Genomic DNA, 23,525 nt, shown 5'->3' on the forward strand with positions numbered 1-23,525 from the left:
ACAAGTATTACCTTCTCTTTCCTACTTTCGTTTATTTGCTCCCCTGTGAAATAGATCCAAAAAAGAAAAACACTTTTGCTGGAAACGTTGGCTTTTTCTGATACTTTTCAATTTCTATTTGCAGCCTTGGGGTGGAGAGGATTAAAATATTCAAAATATGAAAAATAACTAACTAAAGCAAGCCAGAGTAGTTGCAAGGTGGCCAGATTGATTCATCCACACCTAAACACATTAGCACCACTTTACAGTGTTTGCCAGTAAAGTGCGACTTTTGTTTTCTCGTCTCTCTTTGAACAACAAAGTGCACTATTCCTGGAGGTACTGAAATATCAGCTTGATGGGTGAATTGGGAAACAAAATGTGTACAGCTGTTGTGTGTTCACGAATGTGGTCTTTTTCGACCATACTGCTTATGTTTGTAAGGATATAAGCAATGGGCATTGAAACGGGTTCCTTTTGGGCCCTGTGGTCATAGCCTTAACTTTTCAGGCAAAAGCACTCACTAATTTCGGAATAATGAGTGTAAAAAGAAGAAGGTAACCATGTTGTACCTGCTTACATTTCACATGCTTTACTTAATCTTGCATTCCCTATGAGTGTTTGCTTATACTAGAATGTTGTTAATTTTTTTTTAGGCAGCATATTGCTCGTCTAGTGCGTAATTTGAATTGAGTCACCTCCAGGTGTTTATAGTGGGTCGGTGCAGTGCAAGTTTCTCTCAGTGGGGCAGTATGGTGTTCAGTGGGGGAGAGGATGTGGCACTATGGTCAGAGCTGCTGAATTTGGAACTGGGGAACCAGGGTCAGCCTTCATGAACAGTCCAGCAGACCACTCCCCCAGCGGGAGCACATTCCCATGCTAGACCTTAGAAGGCCCTGAAAGATCTTAAAAGCCCAGGTGTCTTAGCACCAGCAGGTGGACTGTAGCTGTGGCAAGTGTGCGTTAACCTAGAAGGCCTGTCCACCACAATTAATTCTGAAGTTCACCTCCAACCTTGCGCTGACCAGCCGCAGTCCGTGCAGGTAACAGCGGTGGAGCAGAGGGGCTGGGTAAGGGTGGATAATGAGGGAGGATGCGGAGGGAAAATAAATAATTAATTAATTTTCCCTCTGCACCGTCCCTCGAAATCCCCCCTTACCCGGCCCCACCGCTGTTATGAGCACAGACCGCAGCTGCCGCTGACTTCAGGTGGGGGCGTCATGTTTGCAAGCATAATATGGTTTTAAAAGCACTTGCTGCCTTCTTCCTGGCTTCCAACAATTTTCGGCAACAATAAAAATATTATGATAACTCCAGTGATTAATGTTCTTAGTAGAGGGAGATGGTGTTTTGTCTAGTGGAAGTTTTGACTCATGGAAAGGAAGCTCAGAGGGTTAATGTGCCTGCTACTAAGAACATGTACCATGCAGATCACAAAGTGCACATAATGTAAATAGGTCAGTGGGTTACTGCTTTTGTCAGAGAAACCCTATTGTTAGTTGCAGTTAATAAGTTAAAATCCTAACATAGAACAGTGAGCTATTAACTGTCTTGTAAGATCTGCATGCAAGCTGTATGGAATATATTAGAGCATTATGTTTTTTCCCCAGTCTTTGATTATCCTAATGTTGCAAAAAAGGGTTCATTTGGGTAGGAATCAATTCTGATTATTAAAGAGAACCCCCAAACATGGTATACATATTAAAATCTGAGTTTGTGCTTCTCCAGACCAATCACTATCAAACTATGCTACTAGTATGGTTATCATGTGAATCCTATACCTTATAGTCTTGTATTTTATGTAACTCTTCCTATACAGTGATTTACATATGTATGATTGTCTCTGTGTAACACATGTGATGTAAAGTACTTTATCACCCTACACTGGTATTAGTGGTGCTGTAAATTTTCTGATATTATATTATTTTGACAGTTTTACACATGCTAACAGTCTCTGCAAAGATTTTTCCTCATTAGTACCAGTGGAACATACAACTGCAGCAGTGAGAAAGGGGACCAGTCAACCTTTGCAAAGGGCCCTCCACTTCACAGCAGCACAAGTCACATGTTTAGTAACTTTTAATCTGTTTGAGCTATAACCAATGTATTAGTTAAAATCGTCAAATTATTAAGCAGATGATGTACTATGTGGTAAATATGGCAGATCCATAATTAAGTGGAAAACCTTGACAAACTAGGATATTTTGCCATTCATGTTTGAACTGCTCTTGTGGAAAAAGGGAGAAGTGCTGATGACAGAAACTCCATGGCTGGGAGACAAATGGCTTGCGATTCCACTTTTAAGGATATTTGGGACATTCTGTGATTGGAAACGTATCCCACTTTGTGAATGTACTTTAATGTCAATAACTCATAATAAACCTTAAATAAACATGTGTACCTGTTGGTTAAATTCAATAACGTAATAAGCTGTAACCGGATAGTGAAATGGGAAACAAATACAAAAAAATTGGGATATTTTGCTCTTTCTATCACACCTCTGACTCCCCGCACTGACCCAATCCACTGGTTATTACCGCCCTCTGATTCTCCGCCCACAGTTCCCCTACTTTTTTTCCACCACTTCGACCAATGATCTAGGAAGGTTCTGCAAACCTACGCTGTTAGCTGTTCAATGTCCTGTAGTGTAACAGTGGACTGCTCTACAAAATGAAACATTAATATCTAGCACGTGCTAGTTAGATCATGAAATACAAATCCATTGCAAGCATTTTCTTTAATCAATATACTTGTTCATGATAAGCATGGAGCAGAGTAAACTATCTAAAATACAATGAAGTAATATGGTGTGAGGAAGAAAAGAAATACATTTTTGCAGCAAACACATTTCTGAAGATGTCAAGTTCTGCAGTTTAATTATAAGCTAAATCCGCATTTACAAAAACATTAATTTTATTAAAGGGATTTGAAGTAATAGAGAGAACTTTCAAGCCTAGTAGAGATAGAACGATAGAAATGGGAGCTTTCTGTAGAATATAAGCAGCATTTTCTCTTTTTGCACGTTTAATATGCCAATTTTCGAAAAACTAAATTGACACACATGTTCTCTACCTTAACTAAGGCACATTTCTAAATTGCTACGAGGTAAATTTACGTAAAAAAATGTAAACATCCACACTGTCGTTGTGACTTGTGATATGGTCAGAGTGGCATTCAACATTTGGCCCACGTAGCACTTCTCTGTTCTCTTTGACCTGCCAGTTGTCATTTTGGAAATCCTATCACCCTAAAACCAACACAAATCTCGTCAGCGAAGAAAAATGCACTATCCTTTTTAAAAACCCAAATCTATTGGCTTTGCCACGGAACGTTACTCTGACACAGGGAAGGTCGGTTCGGTTTCAGACAGTACGCTGTCCTGTGTCGAGCGAAATTACACTGGTAAATATTTTGGTAGCGAGCGAAGCAGCCATCTTGGATCTGAACACTTCCTGATCCTGGAGGGGCGTGGCCTTCCTGGTTCGGGAAGATCAGCTGTGCTGCCGCTGCTGTCAGTAAACAAACGCCCGTCTGTATCGCAGCAATCATGGTTTCGATGTGCCCGATCGTTGCTTGTTCTCTGCTTTGCCTGGCGCTCTACCCGTCTGTTCCCACCGCTTCCTTGGTGGGGGGCTATCGTAGTGCGAACACCAACGACACCAAGGTGCTGAAGATGGCAACCTTCGCCACTGACGAGTTAAACAAGCGTAGCAACGACCTTTTCACGTACGGAGTGATGGAAGTGCTTGAAGCACAAAAACAGGTGAGAGGGATAAGTTGAAGAAACTGGGATGTGGCATAGTAGAGGGGGTGAGCAGTGACACAGGAGAATGGAATTGGGCATATCAGAGTAGAGTATATAGCAGTCCTGAAAAAGGAGAACAAATTGTTCGGTTCCCATAAACTGCGGAGTCATGAGAGGAGGGTGGAGTCAAGAGAAGTAGAGACCATAGCAGAAAATAAATGCACCTGCAGCTTTTTTACACAAACTCGAAATGAACTGACAATGCAAAAGGTGATAGTAAACGGTTTCTTTTTATGGGAGTTTTATATAGCGCGAACTTGACCCGGTATCGTGTATCAAGGCGCGTTACATAGTATCAGTTGCGTTACACGAGGACACATTCATTTTTGTTAGGCACGGGGAGCTTAAGCGATTTGCCCAGGATCACAGGATATTCAGTGTCATTGCCGAGACTCGAACAGGGTTCCCCAGATTCGAGGTTGACTGCCCTGGCCGTTAGGCCAACTAATTTCTAAATAGAATATCTTGGTATATAGCTTGACGAGCTAGGAGACTCGCTTAAGACTTCTATCAGGGTCATTCTGAGTCCTGCTCTAATGCCGATATTAAGCATAACATTGTTTTCTTTTTATGTCGAGCCTGCAAGAGCTGCCTGGTTGCGAAAAAGCATGTTGTCGATTTACCAAGAATATATAGGGGCTTGGAGCCCGTCCATGAGTACCATTGGTCAGCTTTCCCGTCTTTCTCATTGGCCTGCTTCCTATTCGTGTCCCAGCTTGTTCCAATAGAATAGAGCATGGTCTCTTTGTCAGCTCTTTTGATTGGCTGGCTCCTACTCTTACACAGCTTGTTTCCTAAGCACTAATTCTTTCTTTTAGGTTAAGCTCTCCGCGAGAGTTTTTGTGTTTTCCAGATGTCTCCCTCCTGCACTTCTCTCCACCTGCTCCCTGTATTGGTCTCTGATTGTTGTCAGTATGCTTCTTCCCACTCTGTTCCATGTTGCGCTCGCTTTCGTGAACTTGACCCATTTCTTTCTCACCCGTATTATCCTGCCTGCTCCACGTTGCCAATTTGCCCCTTGCTTCTCCTCCCCAACCCTGCCTTTCATCTGCTTCCATTCCTCACCCCTCCCGTCTTTGCTATTCCTTCTTTTGCCTCTTTCTTCTCATCTCCACTCCGGCCCACCGATTTACTTCCCCTACCTGTACCCTTCTTCTCTCTTGCAGCTTCTACCCCTTCCATGTTGTTTCCATACCCTCGCAAAACTCCTCCTAACATGTGTCTTCCATTTTACTTTTCCCCTTAGCTCAAAAAAAGCTTCAATCTGATTTTTTTTTTATTATTAGCTCAGAAAATAAAATAAACAAGCATTTTCAATGCAATGGTTTTGCCTTTGTTAAAGTTTGAGCTATTGGCAAAGCTATTTTTTTTTTTAACATAAATAAATGGCATTGTTATTTGCAACGCCACTAGCTTTATCTTTCGCCAATGACACCCACAAACACCTACAGAGAGCCCTCCCACACACACTGCGAGCCTCCCCCCACAGAGCCCGCACACACCGAGAGCCTCCCACACACACTGCGAGCCTCCCCCCACAGAGCCCGCACACACCAAGAGCCTCCCCCACACACTGAAAGCCCCCCCCACACAGAGCCCCCCGCCCTCACACAGAGCCCCCCGCCCTCACACAGAGCCCCCCACCCACACACAGAGCCCCCCGCCCACACACAGAGCCCCCCGCCCTCACACAGAGAGCCCTCCCCTTGTCTAAACCTATGCCTTGCTGTTTGCGTGCAGCTCATAGCGCACGGTGCTGTGTTCGGATTGTGATTTATGAACTGCAAGTACCAAAAGGTGAGAAAACAAAGGGGCAGGTTACATGTGGCATGCTCCTCCGCTGCACTGTGCAGTTATCTTTCACCAGGGTCACCCGTCACCCACTCCAGAGCCATCTACCCAATCGGAAACATGGCACAGGGGTGAATGACAGAGTTAAACACCAGCATATGCCTTATTAAAGAGAAATATTACTAGGAACGGGGGGTGGGGTAAGTATGGTGTGAAAAATCAAACAATTACAAGAAATGTGTGAGGAGAAGAAGATATCATGGACATGATGGTGAGCGATAAATGGTACATTAATTACTCTGGTGTAATATAAAGTAAATCATAATAGGGCTATTGCATAAAGATCTGTGTTAAGACTATTTTTTATTAAATGCAACTACTAATAAGGTGACTTCAATTTGACAAGTCTTGGTTTACTCACTACAACAGAGCCTTCAACTAAGGAAACAAAATCTGAGATTCAGCTAGATTGGAATGATGTTGAGCATAATACTGAACTATTCATACGTCATTATATACGAGCCGTGCCAATGGCCAGAGGTTATATCTCGCCCCATGATATACATTTACTTTTATTATCAATTTGACACAATAAAAAATGTCACGTTGTACCATTTTGTGGTACCATGTTGGAAACACAACACAGGCCGTATTAATTCTATACAGCACTCAGCCAATCTCCATAAAGCACTTGAGGCAATTTTTCTTTAATACGAAAGCAAAGATTAACTTTATTGGTACTAGAAAGATTTAGTGACTATTCTTTTCTAGTCATCCTCACCAACGAGGTACAAGGAATTGCAGCATTAGAGATCCCAAAGCTCCACAGCTGGAAAAATCGGAGTCAATTAAGGAAGGCAAGGAAAGCAACAAACGGATGGGAAAATGTAGACTCACTACGCAATGAGATGATACTTATTTTAGTTATTTCATTGAAGTAATGGAATGCAGGTGTATAGTTATGGGCCGAAAACATTTTACAAATTGGGAAGAAATTAACATTTACCGCAAAGTGCCTGGCGCCTACCTGCGGGTGCCGGTGTTGCTCGGTGGCTGCTGCAGGGCGGGGGGCCAGCGCTCCTGTGGCTGTGTCGGGGCTGCTGTTTCCAAGGCTTCTTCCGGGAGCCGTCAATGCCGGAAATGAAACGAAGCTGCGGCCAATCGCAGCACGGCTCCAGCGATGACGCGGCGGCTCGAGAACCACTCCTAGCGCGGCGGCACTGAGGGGGCTCGACCGCCTCAGCCAATGGGAGGGCAGCTCCTTCGTTCTTGCTCTCCGCGGCCCCGGCGAAGTCCTCATGTTATTCTCGGCCCCGGGCAGCGGCGGCAATCAGGGAGGCAGCGTTTGCACCGTAGTAGGAGGCGGCAGAGCGCTCGGGGTGCCACTAGTGCCTTACCAGATTCGGGGGCGTTCCCGGCTTTCGGCTGACGTCGCGTGACGTCGGCAAAAGCCAAAGAATCTCGGGAACGCCCCCGAATCTGGTCCGGCATTGACGGACAGGCCCCTCGTCCAATGGCTAGGCTCCATTTATGGAGCCAGCCAATGAATGACGAGGGCCGACCCAAAGCCACACTACTGTTCTCATCAGGTTTTCGCCTGCGCGAAAAAGATGCGCTACACCCCAGGATCTTTTGACTTCTGAATTTGCGCTGGAGCCCTTACACGGTAGACCACTTTGCTTCACATCTTAACATGCAACTGCCTCTCTTTGACAGTTGAAAACCAGATCCGCAAGCAGTCAGCTCGGATGCCTTTCTACAGTCTTGGTAGACGGGTCAGTTTCATGCATTTCCCGCATTAGTCAGGATTCAGAGGGTACTTTTGCACAGTCATGGTTTACAGTGGCCATGTATCTGTCTTGTACAGCTCCGGTGCACCTTCCGTGCACCATCCTTCCTTTCTGGATCTTCTCAGATCTGACGGATCTTCCACAACCATTGGTGACACGGGTACTGTTATCCCTCATGTGTTGGAGAAATTCAGGCCACAATGGCAAATGCCAGGAATTTTGCTGGACGTGTTGTGCTACCTATCATAATCTTGGACTCCCTCTATGCACGGACGATATGTAGCAGCCTGGCGCAGATGGGTTTGTTAGTGTAGTGAGCAAAGTGTGGATCCCCGGAGATCAGGAATCCATATGATTGTAAATTTCCCATCAGATATTACCAGTCACGGTCTAGCTTATAGGATGGTGAACAATTTCCGTTCAACTATCTCGGCAGGCCATCCCCATCTGATTGACAAACCGATAGGTGAGCATCTACTGGTTTGTAAACTATTCGGAGGTATCCAGTTGGATCGTCAACTACAACTTAAATATTCCATGCGTGGGTTGTGGCCGTTGTGTTACGTTTTATAAGAGAATAGCCTGGGAACAAAGGTCTTTTGCTCAAACAATTACGAAGTGATGATACAGGACAATTGTTGATTTCTTTGCAGAAAACTTTCTGCCCAGTCTCTACAGGTACTGTGATCCGTTGGGGTAAATTGTTGTTGTCTGAGGCTGTAATTGATGTATGCCTTTTTGGAGCTCATTCAGTTAGAGGGGCTATGGCCTTAAAGCTTTTTCCCACGGTTCTCATTTGGAGGACAATATGGCCGCTGCGGATAGGTCTTCTGATTCCATTTTTTAAGTTTTCTATCATAAGCCAATTCTAGATGTTGCACCTTATGTGGTGTTAAACTAGCATAACCTGAGGCCTCCATTTCCTGACTTAGAATGAATGTCTAGCTGGCGCTTGAAGAATTTTCAATTCTATTAAGGACACGGAGGCAAGGATTATCCCTCCCTGGGATGTTGTATGTTGTCATACAGTCATCTGAGGGTACACGTAGATACATATGTCTTTATGATTGGATAATGGTACGCTCTACTGTGGCTATGGTTTGCTTTGCCCCCAGTATTTGTGAAGATCACGGAGGTGGGATATTATGGCTTCTGTTTTCTTTTCAGGTACGGATGCCAAGGCGACTTTAAGTGGTCTGAGGTGCCGCTGCCACTAAACCTGCTCACTGCGAAGGATGTCCCTCTTTGCCGGCTGGCCTGTGGAGCTGTCCTGTGGTCGTTTCATTTAACATTTCTGCTGGATAAAGGTTTTATGGACTGAAGTTGCTTTTTCCTCAAAGAAAGAGGAAGAACTACGGTTCTATCGACATTTATACTCCCAGTGACTGGTGGCGAGCGGGAGCTGCGAGGGCTCGTGGGTTAGGTAGTTTAAAGTATGATTCTGCTGTATATTCCAAGTAAAGAAAGGGAAGCATCATTTTTTTCCTGGGAGTCCTGAATAGAATAGTTAGAAAAGGTTTTCTTCCTGCAAGTAGGATGCCGTGGGGGGGGGGGGTGGGGGGGCGGGGGGGAGTGGAGGTTGTTCCAGGACTTGGGGGCGAGATAGGAGAAGGATCCTCCTAGCTTCAGCAGATGTCTGTGGCGTGACAGAGCAAGGGAGGCGGAGCCCAAGTGTCTGGAGGGTTATTAAAATAAAAAAAGAAACACGCGCGCGCGCTCCCTCAGGCTTAAGTGCAGTTTAAAATGCATAATTTTAGAAACATTTTCAGCACGGGAACCCTCCGCTCCAAGACGCGCCTAGGGGGGTCTGCAACGCCTCACAAACAGAAGTGTCACACTCATTCTAGTTGTGAAAAGGTGACAAGTTAGAGCGCGTGTCCCGGGGCCTAGAGGGCGTCAGTGACAGGCGCGCAGGAGGCCTCGCACTGCGGTAGTGCAGCGTGAAATGCAAACACGTCAGGCTCGTGAGGGATCCGAAGCAGCCCCGCCCAGCCGCAGGTGCAACAGGTTTAGCTGCGCACACCCACTGCACTGCCCCGTGAGATCCGGAGCGCTGCAGGGAGGGGCCCGGGGCTCCTCGCCGCCATAAACAGAGCCAGAACCCTCCCCCGCCCCCCCCCCCCACACACGCCTTGGATCGAAAGCATGCTATAAAGTCAGTGTGACGCCGCATTCCCCAAAACCGAACTACCTCCTAATGTGCATATGATGTCAACGCTCTAGTGCCCGCTTAACCCTGCGTGACCCCCCCCCCCCCCAACAAATAGAGCATAGTCATCTAGTGCGCAGCACATGTCTTCCAGATGCCCCGCTCGGCAGCGGAAAGTCATATCACTCCCATGTGGTGCTGCGGAGTCACTATCAATTCTTCCAGGTCCTGACCTGCGTATGACACGTGCCAAGGCCCCGTATATACTATAGCAGAGGGCTCCCCTCCCCCAGTTGTCCCATTCTACAGCAGCAGACCACAGATGCAGACGTCATACTGACGTGGTGAGCATATATACTCCCACCAACTCTCCATCCTGCTTCTTCCGGCGCTCAACTTTGCTCCAATGTAAATAAAAAGCCAAACACGTTTGCACTAACTTGCTGCTTATGCAACTTGATATTGAACAGGCATGTGTTGCCCAGGTCAACTATTTATGAAGGGAAAACATCCGTTGTGTGTAGGCTGACGAAACAAAGCTGCGGCCAATCGCAGCACGGCTCCAGCGATGACGCGACGGCTCGAGAACCACTCCTAGCGCGGCGGCACTGAGGGGGCTCGACCGCCTCAGCCAATGGGAGGGCAGCTCCTTCGTTCTTGCTCTCCGCGGCCCCGGCGAGGTCCTCCTGTTATTCTCGGCCCCGGGCAGCGGCGGCAATCAGGGAGGCAGCGTTTGCACCGTAGTAGGAGGCGGCAGAGCGCTCGGGGTGCCACTAGTGCCTTACCAGATTCGGGGGCGTTCCCGAGAATCGGCTTTCGGCTGACGTAGCATGACGTCGGCAAAAGCCAAAGAATCTCGGGAACGCCCCCGAATCTGGTCCGGCATTGACGGACAGGCCCCTCGTCCAATGGCTAGGCTCCATTTATGGAGCCAGCCAATGAATGACGAGGGCCGACCCAAAGCCACACTACAGATCTCATCAGGATTTCGCCTGCGCGAAAAAGATGCGCAGAGCGCATCTTTTCGCCAGGCAAAACCTAAAAATGCCATTTTGTAAGCATGCACATGCATGATGCTCATGCCTACAAAAAGGATGCAGCCAGCCACCTCAGAGGCTTTAAAAAAATGTTTTATTTAGCCATGCTGCATAGCATCAGGTACTCTGTACAGAAAAGCTAAAAACCATTGACAAAACCAACAAGTCCCAAAGGCGAGACCTATTGGCTTTGCCAATGCTTCTTCACATTCTGAGTTCAGCACACTTTATGCTAACACCTCCTGGGAGCTTTCCCTCTCTCTGTCCTCCAAGGTTTGCATGGGGTAAACAATGTGGAAAGTGCAATAGCTTGCACTTTTACTGGTTGTTTAGCTCATAACCGCAGTTATCTTCCAAATAAAACTTGGAATTGTGCTAAAAAAACACCTGCCATGTTGGTGAATTGCAGTTTTTGACCCAATATTTCTGCCACGCTCATAGGTGACTGTCTATACAACCAGGCTTAAGTCATAATGTGTACCACATGACTAGCGGTAGACGAGCCAAAAAATTAACGGGAAGAGCCAAGCTCAGGGTCTCGCTCAGCTGTATGAGCTTGTGCATGAGCTGAGATATGAAAATATTTACTGTGTATTTCATGAAACAAACATAAAAATATGGTAAAGTTCCTTTAAAGTTCTAAAAAGTCTATTTCTTTAGCATGCAGGAGCATTTCTCCTTAGTATATCAGAATATATCACTGCATGGTAAGTATTAAAAGTGATCATTTTTAAACATGAACTAAGAAACATTTACCCCCCCAACCTGACGACTATGCTATTTGTGATCGAAGAAGCAAGTTAGTCGTCATGTGCAACTTGTATCTGACCTAGATTCTTATTACATATGAAAAAACATTATTGTCTATTAAATTAAACACAAGAGGAAATCAAACATAAAAGATTTTCTTGCTCATTTGAAGTTTGTAATTTCAATCCAGATACCTGAATGTTGGCTTTGCAATGATTTGTGAAGAGAGGTTGAAAAGGAAGGAACTGTGCCGGGAGATATAAACAGAAAAGGGGAGACACACTATAATAAACCCTATAAATGTTCTGTTTTTCACGTTGATAATGCTCAAAGATCATTTCCATAGCAGTGTGGTGCATTCTCATTGGACGCATCTGTGCGATAAATAAGGAATTGGGACTTCAGACTTGAGCAATTCCTCCTCCCAAGCACTACTCACATGAGCACACCTCCTATAATCAGGAAATTCAGGTTCATGACATATAACTTCCATTTACACAAGGTAACAGGCGGGCAGTACTCCACAATCAGATGCCACCAACCATTAGTCAATTCATGGTGTGGAGGTGTTAGTCCTCCATGATGAAATGTGTGTCACTTTAGGGGTTAACCTTTTGCTAAAAAGAGACCTGCACGCTGCATGTTGAACATTTATTGTTTGGAATCCGAAAATGAGGTGCAGGATCTCATATGGCAACTGTTTCAGGAACTGTCAACCCAGTTGACTATTACAAGCGTGTCTATTAAGTCTCCCTACCAAAACAAAAGATTACACATGCTCTAGAGTTCAAAACGATGCTGCCTCTTACTTATGACAAAACGAAACAATTGCCAATACTGAGCAAGAATCTTAAATGTATTTAACCAAAGACCTAAGAGTAAAACAAATAGGTCCTCACTTGCAGTTGTGCCATCAATTATTTTATTTGGCAGATGTCTTTCAATTCAATTTTACAAAAAGTGCTTTTTAAATACATATGGAAAATACTACAGAGAACATTAAACACAAGACTATACATTTTGATTGAAACCTAGCAACCTTCCAGACACCCACACATTCAATGCAAACTATCAGACATATGATCCAGCGCCCCTATAGAAATTCTGTCTCAGCAACACTACCCAACACCAGATACTCACCATTAATCATAAATCACTCACAAGGCCCATTAACCAACGAGACAGATTTTGGGCAACTGAATCATGTGACCTAATTAATCAGAACCTATTCACAAACTATTTACACATTTATATTCAATGACCATTGGTTTGCATATGAAACATTTTAATTAAGTCACTAAGGCAAATGGATCAACTAATGGTAACAAGACCATGAATAACAAGACCAGCTTGTCGTTTCAGAATCTTTTTTTATTAGCTTTATTCATGTAAGTGCATTTTATTAAAATCTTTATTAGCAATTTTGCAGCTTTTATTGAGGAATAGCACAACAGACTGAAAATTCAAGATAAAATCAAGCAGCATGATTTAAGTAAAATAAAAATTTGTCATCACCTAAGTTCTATCTTCCCTGTCTAAAACTCACTTATCCTAAAGAAATAGTCAATAACCCTATTGATCCTTACGTGCTCCAAAAGTCCTTCAGCATGGCACGCCTTACAGGATTCGGAAAGCGAGAAGCGCCCTCCTGCCCAAGGAGGCAATTTTTATACCTTTTTCCCTAGCTAATCTCACTGAAAAATATACTTTTTCCCTACCATCCAGAGCTCTCATTGGCTGAAAGACGTCAGCCCACAGAGTGTCATCATCTTTTTCGAAGCCTAGTTCCGACCTTTCTAAGAGTCTATTGTCTCTTATTCACAAGTCACGCAGCTTCCTCAGAAAGAAACATTTTGCAAATGACAGTCCGTGACTTCCTTAGCTTGGCAATCTTTGCCGGTTTCCGACCTTGGCTTAGTCCTTCCAAGAGCACGTATAATACATTTTCAATTGTGCTTGTAAAATAACTCCAACGTGATAAAACATTTCCACGCAAGGCTCTTGCTCTTTCTGGACTTGACTTGACAACACCATCTTTAACATTAGGACGTTAGGCCTCAGGCCTTAGGCCTCTCTCATGGAGAACTAGTATTTAAACAAACACAAAAGAATAATTTATGAAAGAATTAGAATTCATTCTGTTACCCACCCACCTTTGCTAATTATTAACCCATTAATCTATGTTACCTAGCTGAAGCAAATAAAGTAACAAACAGAATTGTGCAACATAAAGACAAAAAGACATAACATGAGCACACACAAATAATCACATGCCATTAATTAAACAGCCACAATTAATACTGACAATGACAATAGACAAAGTTAATTCATTATTTTCCACGTACATGCAGATGCAACATAAAGCACATATATGAGCATATGTATTAGTCCCTTATGTAATGAATGCATTTTAATCTAGGTGGATTAGTAAAATTCACTCCATGCTGATTAATACGATTATTTTATTATGGAAGTTTAACTTTGCGAGTCGAAATAAAATATATTTCTAAATCTCGCTCCATCACATACCTCATACAAATTCACCACCCACTTATACCATGCACTCACACCATACAACTGTCGCACCAGAGTGGGTTGAATCACACTATACAAAAATGTTTAAGTGTCCCCAAACCTGGTGGGTTACACTCAAAATACCAAAGTCAAACAACCAAAACAATCCAAAAAACTCTCACTAAGGTGTAGAAAATAATTCTGTTTAGCCACAATTTACTACATCTAACAACCATTGGACTACACCAGTGGAAATATTACAGAACATGGTTTGTTTTACATAACAAAAAGAAAGGTTGACGCTTTTCGAACCCGACTATTTGAAGGGTTCTCATCTGTACCATGAAGTTCTAAAAAGGAAAGAGAACAACAATTCATATTGAGAAAAGATTATCTACAACCATATACTTAGACAAATGCTCCTGCAGCGCATTCCGCCTACCTTATTTAAAAAACAGACCAAATCTGCTGTCTTAGAAGAACCACGAAGTGAGTGTTCTGAAATCAAATAGACAGGAGACACAAAAAAACATTCTTACTCCTTTATGTCACAATACAATGAGTCAGCTACAGAATGGAGAAACCTATAGTCACTTACCAACACTACGGGGGAGAAAGGAAGAAGGAAAGGTCTTGTGTGTATCTTCCCTGAAATCTATTGCCAATTCGGGTGGATCCTGCCAAAGTAAATCAAGCAAATTAATGCTTGATTTGGCAACTTACATGTCATTTTGTGACAGCATAACTTATGTCAAGCTTACCTCTGTATACAATTGCTACCTCAATGGGCATTTCGCTCCATGTTTCAAAAGTACGTACACCAATCTGTGAAGAAAGGTATAATCCTGTTTTAATTTCTGGCATCCATGAAAATCCGTAAAGAGGGGTCTCTCACACATTCATTACCTATAAAGATGATTCCTCCGTCGTTCCATAAACACCATCCACAACCTCGACGTTCGGCGTGTGACGCACTGCCCGCAATGAATCCTGGGCTGTAAAGGATGGCTGGGAATTGTGGTCTTTACCTGGTCAGTCTAGGTCTTAGAACCAATCAGGATCTCATCCTACACTAGGACCGTCCTCTGGGTGTTACCAAGTGTCAATACGTATTGCATACGTGTAGCGTCGTATTCATGGAGACTACAGACGCTTCGAACTTTATTAATACGCCCGTCCATCGTAAATAAGCTGAAATCCATAACTGGATATGATTTAAAGAAAAACGACAGCAGGCCATTAACCAATTGGCCTTGCTAATTGCTTTCAGTGCAGTGGAGCGTCGGAAATAATTCGAAACAAAAACGCTTATAGTCAGTACAGCGCTCGCATCATGGAGCTCTTCTTTAACAACCCTTTGTGTAAAAGGGACGCTTAGTCATAAGTAGAATGCAATTAAGGCAATGCGGATGACAGACCCTAGAGCCAATGTCTCCAATTTATGCATGGATCATTACAAGGGGTCATCATTGAATTCATGTCCCCAGTGGTAAGCTTGCAGGAGGAGGTAAACAACATTAAGTGGTAGCAGCAGTATTTTCGATGTCAGGTTTTCCCTTAGCACCCACCATCACTGAAAAGTCTGGATGCCCACACATTTTCCCTTAGATGCGAGACATAGCCATATTTCAAATCCTGGGGCAGACAGCCCTAATTAGGATTTAAATATTTCTGAAACCTCATTGAATCTATTTATTGCTGTATTAAATTTCATGATGAGTAATACCTCTCGTTGTCCCAATTCAACCTGAATATCGCCTCCATGGGTGTCCACCTCAACCTTAGAGATGACAGTCCGTTTTAAATCTCTTTCTGAATGCTCTTTTGTTTTCCAATGTTTCACCAGGGGGGCATTAACCACATTTCTCCTAAGTCTAGACTTATGCTGTGTGATCCGTTGACATACCTCCTGATTGGTTTTGCCCACATACAATTTTGGGCAGGGACAGAGAATACCGTACACCACGTTCTTTGATTTGCAATTCGTGAACGTTTCATGTCTCCAGTTTATTCCTTTGTGATAGAAAACAATTCCTTCCAGCGTTTGATTGCAGCAAGAACAAGATCCACATTTATGGTGGCCCATTACCGGTGCTAACCCCATTAAACTCCTATGGGTAGCTACTCCGGATTTTGGTAAAGACACCCGGATAATGTCATTAGCTATGCTTTTCTCTTTTTCGAAAGGGAAGAGCGGAGGTTGTAGCAGCGCTTTTTCAAAATTCCTCACTAAATGCCAGTTTTGATTGACAATTTTCTTAAGCTGAATTGCATTCGGGCAGAAGGTAGTGACACAGACCAATCTATCCATTTCAGGTTTAACTCTTCGAGACATCATATTCAATTGTCGAAAGTCTATTGATAAATGCTGTCGTATCCTTTAAATGTGCTGGAATCTCTTGGATGAACGGCTTCAGAAAAAAATCAATGTATTTCGAAATCGGTTCAATTAACGAGTCACAGCCTGACACGATCGGCCTCCCAGGCGGACTTGTGTCACTTTTATGAACCTTTGGCAGGACATAAAAAACCCGCACCCTCTGGGTTTTTGTTCTATAGAAAAGCATATTCTTTAGGGCCTAAAATCCCTTGTTCTAATCCTTTTTGAAGAATTTCAAACAGTTGGCCTTGGAGTTCTATTGTAGGGTTTTTATCAATCTTTCTATAACAACTGGTATCATCCAACTGTCTCATTACTTCAGCCTTGTATTTAGAGGTATCCCAAAGGACTACTGAACCCCCTTTATCTGCTTGTTTGATAATTAGCGATGTATCATTTTTTAAAGAGAGAATAGCTTCCTTTTGACTCTTAGTGAGATTATATTTCACGTATTGTCTCTTCTTCTCCATTTCCGAAATTCCAGATAATGATGTTTTCTCAAAGGTCACAACCTCTTTTGGAATTTTATTCGCTGGTGGACAAAAACCCGATTTTTTTCTTTAGGCCAGTGACTTCCTTATTAGTCCAGTTAGTTGGTTCTTTAAAGAACGTTTTTAACGGATTTTGCGGCAGAACTCCATTGCCTCCAATTTCATTTTGACAAAGTCAGTTAATCTAGATGGCACAAATGAGAGCCCTTTTTCCAAAATTGCTGTTTCCGCTACTGAAAGCACACGGTCAGATAAATTAAAAACAGGAGACAGTCTCAATTCTTGTAATTCTGTCTCCGACTGGTCATTTCCCATGACTGGTTGTTGTAGCGAGACCGACCTCTTGATCTTTGTTGGCCTCTGCCTAAAAAAGGTGGTGGATTCTGTTGTTGATGTTGGTTGCCTCTTCTGTTAGTATTCTGGCGTGGTTCACTTGTATCTGTTTCACCTCCCGAAGAGGATGAAGTATCCAAAAATGTAAGAAATGTATTCCTTGACCGACCCTGAGAATCTTGAAGGAACCTTCTCGAGTCAGTCCTTGTGTAAAAGTCCGATTGTAAATAGGGATAAACGTTTTCTAGTGAGAAATTCTTTTTGTCTAACTCAAATTTGTTCCCTTTTTGAGTCACAGTGTAATCTTTAAATTCCAATATTTCTTTCTCAACTTTTTCCAATAAAGTGTTGGCGTTTGAAATGAGCTGATTGTTTTTAATCTCTGTCTCTAAAGCTGATATTTCTTCCAGTTGTTTTAATGAAATCCTATGAGTTGTCTCGACTGTCAAGACCATCATGTCCCTGCTGCATTTAGTTTCAATGGACCTGTATCCCCTCTTATATTCTGGGTCATCCGTAAAGACAACTGGAATATTGCGAATCTGAAGGCCTCCAGGGATAGTTCCTGCTCTAAAATGCTGTAGAAGAAAGTGGCCGTGTAGGTCAGTTCTTATTTGTTTTTTGCGGAGTCTGATCGGCTTATCAGATTCATTCTGAGTTTTAGCAGTCAAACTGAGGGTGGCAGAAGCAAACACCGGAGGAGCACTTATCCATCGTTGTATGTGCTCTTTACTATAAACGAAGGTGTCTCTTTCAGTCATAATCCTAAAAAAGATTTTTTTCAACCATACACAAATAAATAAATGATCAAATAAAATAACACATAGACAATAGGACAGTGTGGACACGAATCACTAAGCTAAAGAACCCAAAGGCTCTTGTCTACACTAATTTTATCTGGAAATTTTTGCTTCCACAGGGCAGACCTCGCGAGTAATCATCTGCACTATAGTCAAGAAACACAAAAGGGCCTTGACTCCACTCAGTAAGGCTGAGTCAAATCTAATAACAAAACGAAACAATTGCCAATACTGAGCAATATTCTTAAATTTATTTAACCAAAGACCTAAGAGTAAAACAAATAGGTCCTCACTTGCAGTTGTCCCATTAATTATTTTATTTGGCAGATATCTTTCAATTCAATTTTACAAAAAGTGCTTTTTAAAGACATATGGAAAATACTACAAAGAACATTAAACACAAGACTAAATTTTGATTGAAACCTAACAACCTTCCAGACACCCCCACATTCAATGCAAACTATCAGACATACCTCATACAAATTCACCACCCACTTATACCATGCACACACACCATACAACTGTTGCACCAGGGCAGGATGAATCACGCTATACAAAAATGTTTAAGTGTCCCCCAAACCCGGTGGGTTACACTCAAAATACCAAAGTCAAACAACCAATATTGTATGTGGGCATTTTCCATATGTATTTAAAAAGCACTTTTTGTAAAATCGAATTGAAAGATATCTACCAAATAAAATAATTTATGGCACAACTGCAAGTGAGGACCTATTTGTTTTACTCTTAGGTCTTTGGTTAAATAAATTTAAGAATATTGCTCAGTATTGGCAATTGTTTTGTTTTGTTATTAGATTTGACTCAGCCTTACTGAGTGGAGTCAAGGCCCTTTTGTGTTTCTTGCCTCGAACGTATGGCCAGAAAAAGATTGATCATGTCTTGTCAGCACTGATGTTTCTACAATGGTTTCTGATCAAGCAAAGATTCAACATCAGAATCATCTGCTCTGTCCATAGGCCCTTCACAGTGCTGCTTTGAAAGACATAGTGGAATTGGTATATCGTTAGTACTCGACTTGGTGTCTAAAGTTGGCTTCCCAGGATCATTCATGACTACTTGCTTTAACATGCAAGTCACATAATTATAATAACTTGTTTTTATGTAGTGTTTTTAAGTGACACAATTTTCTATCGTTTTAGGCATTGTAAATAACCTGCTGGAACTCCCTTTACTTTCTGCTTTATCTGTAGGCAGACAACAAAAAATACTGTAGATGCTGGAAGACTATCCTCTTTCATCAAACTTATAGACTGTATACAGTCAAATTTGTTGTTCTCTCCATCTTCTGCAGGCCCCTTCCGTATCTTGCCTCCCTCCACCACCACCAAGCCTTTTTGAGCAAAGACATGATTGTACAAGTGCTACAATACCAATAAGTAGTAAAGCTTAACGAGGGTCAACAGTTTCTTCTGCAGTTGTGTTTAGAGAACCAGTTAAACCAATCATGTAGATGCGCCTAGACTGTCAGCCATGACCAAGTGATCTCCTCTTAGCCTGCAGCAGATTCTCAAGATGTAATTGCAGAGTTTGGATTGCGGCGGTTGTACATTTCACTGCTCTAATGTATGTGCAGAAATCTGCCCTTTTGAATTTCAGGGATTGAGCTGGAAGGAGCAAGGCTATCAGGAGTATTTTATTAGTCAGCGCTTCCTCAGTCAGGCAGAAAAGTATGTAAGTGTTTGAGGAAGACTAACTGATCGAAGATTCCTGAATCTATCATTCATATGAGTATGTGTGTATCATTAATCTCTCCTGGCGAAGATTACTGACAAATGGACTCAAGACCTTTATGATGATCTTCCCAAAAAGAGCAATTGATGGACAGAATGCGGAACAATATGCATATGCAAATCAGTCTTGACCCTGCACCCAATGGGAACAGTCCAGCCTGAACTGCCTGGCCGGGTCCTCCCTGAACTGGAACCAAGCCTCCTAGAACTGGTTTCGGGCTTTCAGCCCTCATCAGCCAAGATAGCTTGACTCCAGTGCCATGGAGAGCACAGGATTTATGATGATCCTCAGCATACTAGAAAAACAACGCGAGACAAGAATGCAAGGGAAATGTGGGCACCCTAGAACTCTCTCACAGTCATCCATGTATAGTGATTCAGCAGAGAGACCTCGTATCATAGGATCTCTCTGGATCCAGGCTGCTAGTGGGTCTAAGGCTAGGGCAAAAAGAAGAGGTGAAAGTGGGCATCCCTGACGGGTTCCCCAACGAAATAGGAATGTAGCTGACAGTTTATTATTGCCTACCACCTGAGCCAAAGGTTCATTGTATATGAGACGTACCCATTGGATGTATTTCAGGCCAAATCCCATCTTTGCCAAAACTGCACAGACGTAGGGCCATTCAATAGTGTCAAATGCCATGGTCGCGTCCAGGGACACAATCACAGCTGGCTCTTGGAAGCAGGCCCGGACTGGCCGTTGTGGGCACCGGGCAATCCCCCGGTCGGCCGGAAGGGTGGGGGCCGGTTTTGGGCCCTGGGGGGTGTTTTTGTTGCAGAGCCGTTTTTGCAGCATAGCTGCAAAATCGGCCCTGTAACAAAATCGGCTGAAAAGCGGCCCTGGCAAAGAGCTCGCCCCCCTCCCGCCCGGGGGGCGGGGGGGCCAGCCGAGCACTTTGCCAGGGCCGGTTTTGGTTCCCAATCCGGCCCTGCTTGGAAGGTATGTGCCCTGCCCAACACCCACTGAACTCTACGCAGGTTCAAGACCGTATTTCTGTGGGGCGTAAAGCCGGATTGATCTGGGATTAGGTATATTATTAGTGGTGGTATTAACTGTATCAGGAGTAGTGTTGTTTGTCTATATCGTAATCTTAGTCCAGCAGACCTTGAAGACATTTTGTTGGGTCTGCTTGTGCAGGTGGTGGAGATGGTGGTTGTGATGGAGTTGGTGAACTGTGTTGTTTTTGTAGTGTAATCTTGTTGTGTAATAGACAAGGAGATTCAAGGAGTGGCATGTTTATTTTGTTTGTGTCTGTTTAGGGTGGAAGGTGTATTCTCCTCCGGGAACGTGACTGGCCAATTCATGGCGCCGGATGGTGTCCGGCACTCTCTCTTCTTCTGAAGCAGGAATCTCTGTTCTCGTCTCCACTGGGCCTCGAGAGTCCACTTTCGGTAGGGAGTTGCGGTCTTCTCTCCCTCCGGTCCTGGTTCCTGCCTGTTCCTTTCGTTGGACTCTCAACTCAGAGTTTGGCATCTAGGAGTCCTCTCGCTGGAAGCAGACCGAATTCAAAAGGTCCTCGGACGTAAGACCGGAGTTCATTGGAGCATGTGACCAGACCACGTGGGCCGATGGAGAGTCTTGAACTGTCAGATCCCTAAAAGAGCCATGTAGCTCTTTCACAAAGGACACCGGTGGGGACTGGAAACAGAGGAAAGGAGATATGTAAGGAGGAAATAGCTCGACATCATGCTCCTCAGGCAGGGTTTGGCTGGGCACCTTGTGACACATATAAAACCAGGAGTCTTGCTGGTGTCCCTCTCCTATATGCACAATTTTGATGCAAAATCTAACCGGGTTATGTGGGAACATGAAGGAACCTGTAAGTTAAGGGCCATCCAATGCAAGTATTCACTATGATATAAGGAATTTGACCAGGGGATTCAAATATTGTGTCTTTGCAGCTTACATTTGCACTGTTGTGTTGTGTTAAAGGCCTGTGCATACGCCACAGTTGACATTTAGTATTCCCGTGTAGTGATAAAAATCTTAACCTCTCACTAGCAGACAGACTACCGTTCCCTGACATTTCATAAACTGGCTGCGTTGTTGAAATTAGTGTTGCCTACTTTACTTCAGGCATGTTTGCTTGGCTGACATTTGCCCTGAATAATGTTGTCGAAAGAAATCTAGATTGTGACATCACTGTGCTACCATTCTTATTTGTCATCTGGAAAGAACGGTGGAGTGGAGACCAGAAACATTTCTTGATGTTGAGACGCCCTTTTAATGCGTCTTCACCTCCTGACTGCGTTCTCTGAATATGAGGTTGAAATGGCTTGAGCTGTGACCCTGTTTTTTGATAAGCACAATTGGTATCATTCGCATAGTGTCAACTGGCAGGGGGTGTTGAGCCCTTTATTTGCCATTCAAAGTTAGTGAAATAAAGGTTAAGCAAACCGAAGATTGTATTAAATCATGCAGAAAATTGCGAAGTTTTCGCTTTAATGATTTTAGTGCTTGCATAACAAGGAATTTTGTATAAAGTTGTAATGAAAGGACAAAGCAAGTCAGAATTATTATATAGTAAAGGAGGACAAGCTTGGTAATAACAGCCTTATTGAGGTAATATTATAAAATTAAGAGCCGAAGTGTGAAGATAAAAAAAACAAAAGACCCAACTAACTAAAGGAGAAATCAATTGTTGTATAGTATTGCAGCATTTATATAGCACATACTATCCATATATAGGGCACAGAGGTGCTTGCCTACATGCGTAGCACACTACACCATGTAGGGTGTATGGTTTGAAGTAGTGTGTGTGTGTTTGTGTGTGTGTATATATATATATATCCAGAACTTCAATCCTCGCATTGAAAGAATTGCGCAGAGCCCAATTTCCTTTCAGCGTGTTTTTATTTAAATACACAGAGTCATGGCAAAACACTGCCCGACGCGTTTCGGAACACGAAGTTCCTTGGTCACGGGTCAACCAGGTGTTTGTCAGTATCACATGATATAGTGCACAAAAAGTAAATACAAACAAAGGACTACATTGCTGCCTTGTAAGTGAGACTAACCAAAGACACCATTTTGTAATGGATTCAAATAACTGAAAAACAAGTGTTATTCAGAGCTGAAACTGCAATTCATTTACTTGAACTCGTCTAATTATACAATTCCTCATTGCATTAAAAAAAAATATAATAGCATTGATATAATATATTTTTCATATCAAATGACTGCAAATAAACTTTGCTGATTTTAGCAAATATTGGACACCAGTGTGTCTATTACGAGTTACAAGAATCGATGCCTGCTGCTACAATTCTGCCCAAGTTGGCGAATATTAAAATTTCAATTTCTACATTATCCTTTTTATGGTGGTTCTAACTGGACTTCTTCAAAACATGGCATGTGCTCCATCTCCTATAAAATAAATCAAATGTGCACATAAATAAAATGGTCTTATTCCTACAATAAAAACATGTTAAGCATCCTAATACAGGCGGCAATACAGCGAGATACTTATTGAAATTACATATTTCTGTTACAGACGTCAATTTACATTTCCATCTCAGCCGAGATGTACTGCTCCTCATCCTTATTGATTCCCACAGGCTGCATCGTTTCGTACTTGATTCTCAAACGTGACTCTAACCTACGCAGCTCCTGTACTCTATTGCCACCTCTTTCTGAGATAGGGATTCTATCAAGAGCACAGTAGCGTAACAAATTGGCATCTTTCTTGTAATGTTCCTTAAAATGGCGAGCGATCGGATATTGTCTATACTCATTAGTAATTGCTTGCATGTGCTCAAGGATGCGTAGTTACACTTGATTTATAGTACTGGCTATATATATATAAGCTGACAATGGCATATTAGTGCGTAGACGCAAAAATCAGATTTACAGTTCAGATGTTTTGAGATCACGTATGGTTTCAACGTTTTTGACAGAGTAATTTGTTTGCAGTTCGGACTGTTCTTGTTCTCACACTAGGATAGCTTTCGATATGTT

At 43.0% G+C, this 23,525-nt stretch overlaps 1 protein-coding gene across 1 annotated transcript in view; it reads left to right on the forward strand.

Annotated features, from left to right (window-relative positions):
- Nucleotides 1-3,312: 3,312 nt before the first annotated feature.
- Nucleotides 3,313-23,525, forward strand: part of CTSF (cathepsin F) — a 612,378-nt gene continuing 592,165 nt past the window's right edge. The window contains exon 1 of the mRNA XM_078660834.1: nt 3,313-3,742. Coding sequence (XP_078516960.1) covers nt 3,527-3,742 — 216 coding nt within the window. The 5' untranslated portion in view covers nt 3,313-3,526. The remainder of the gene's footprint in view (nt 3,743-23,525) is intronic.

This window comes from Lissotriton helveticus, chromosome 9 (assembly GCF_964261635.1).
Source record: "Lissotriton helveticus chromosome 9, aLisHel1.1, whole genome shotgun sequence".
NCBI lineage: Eukaryota > Metazoa > Chordata > Amphibia > Caudata > Salamandridae > Lissotriton > Lissotriton helveticus.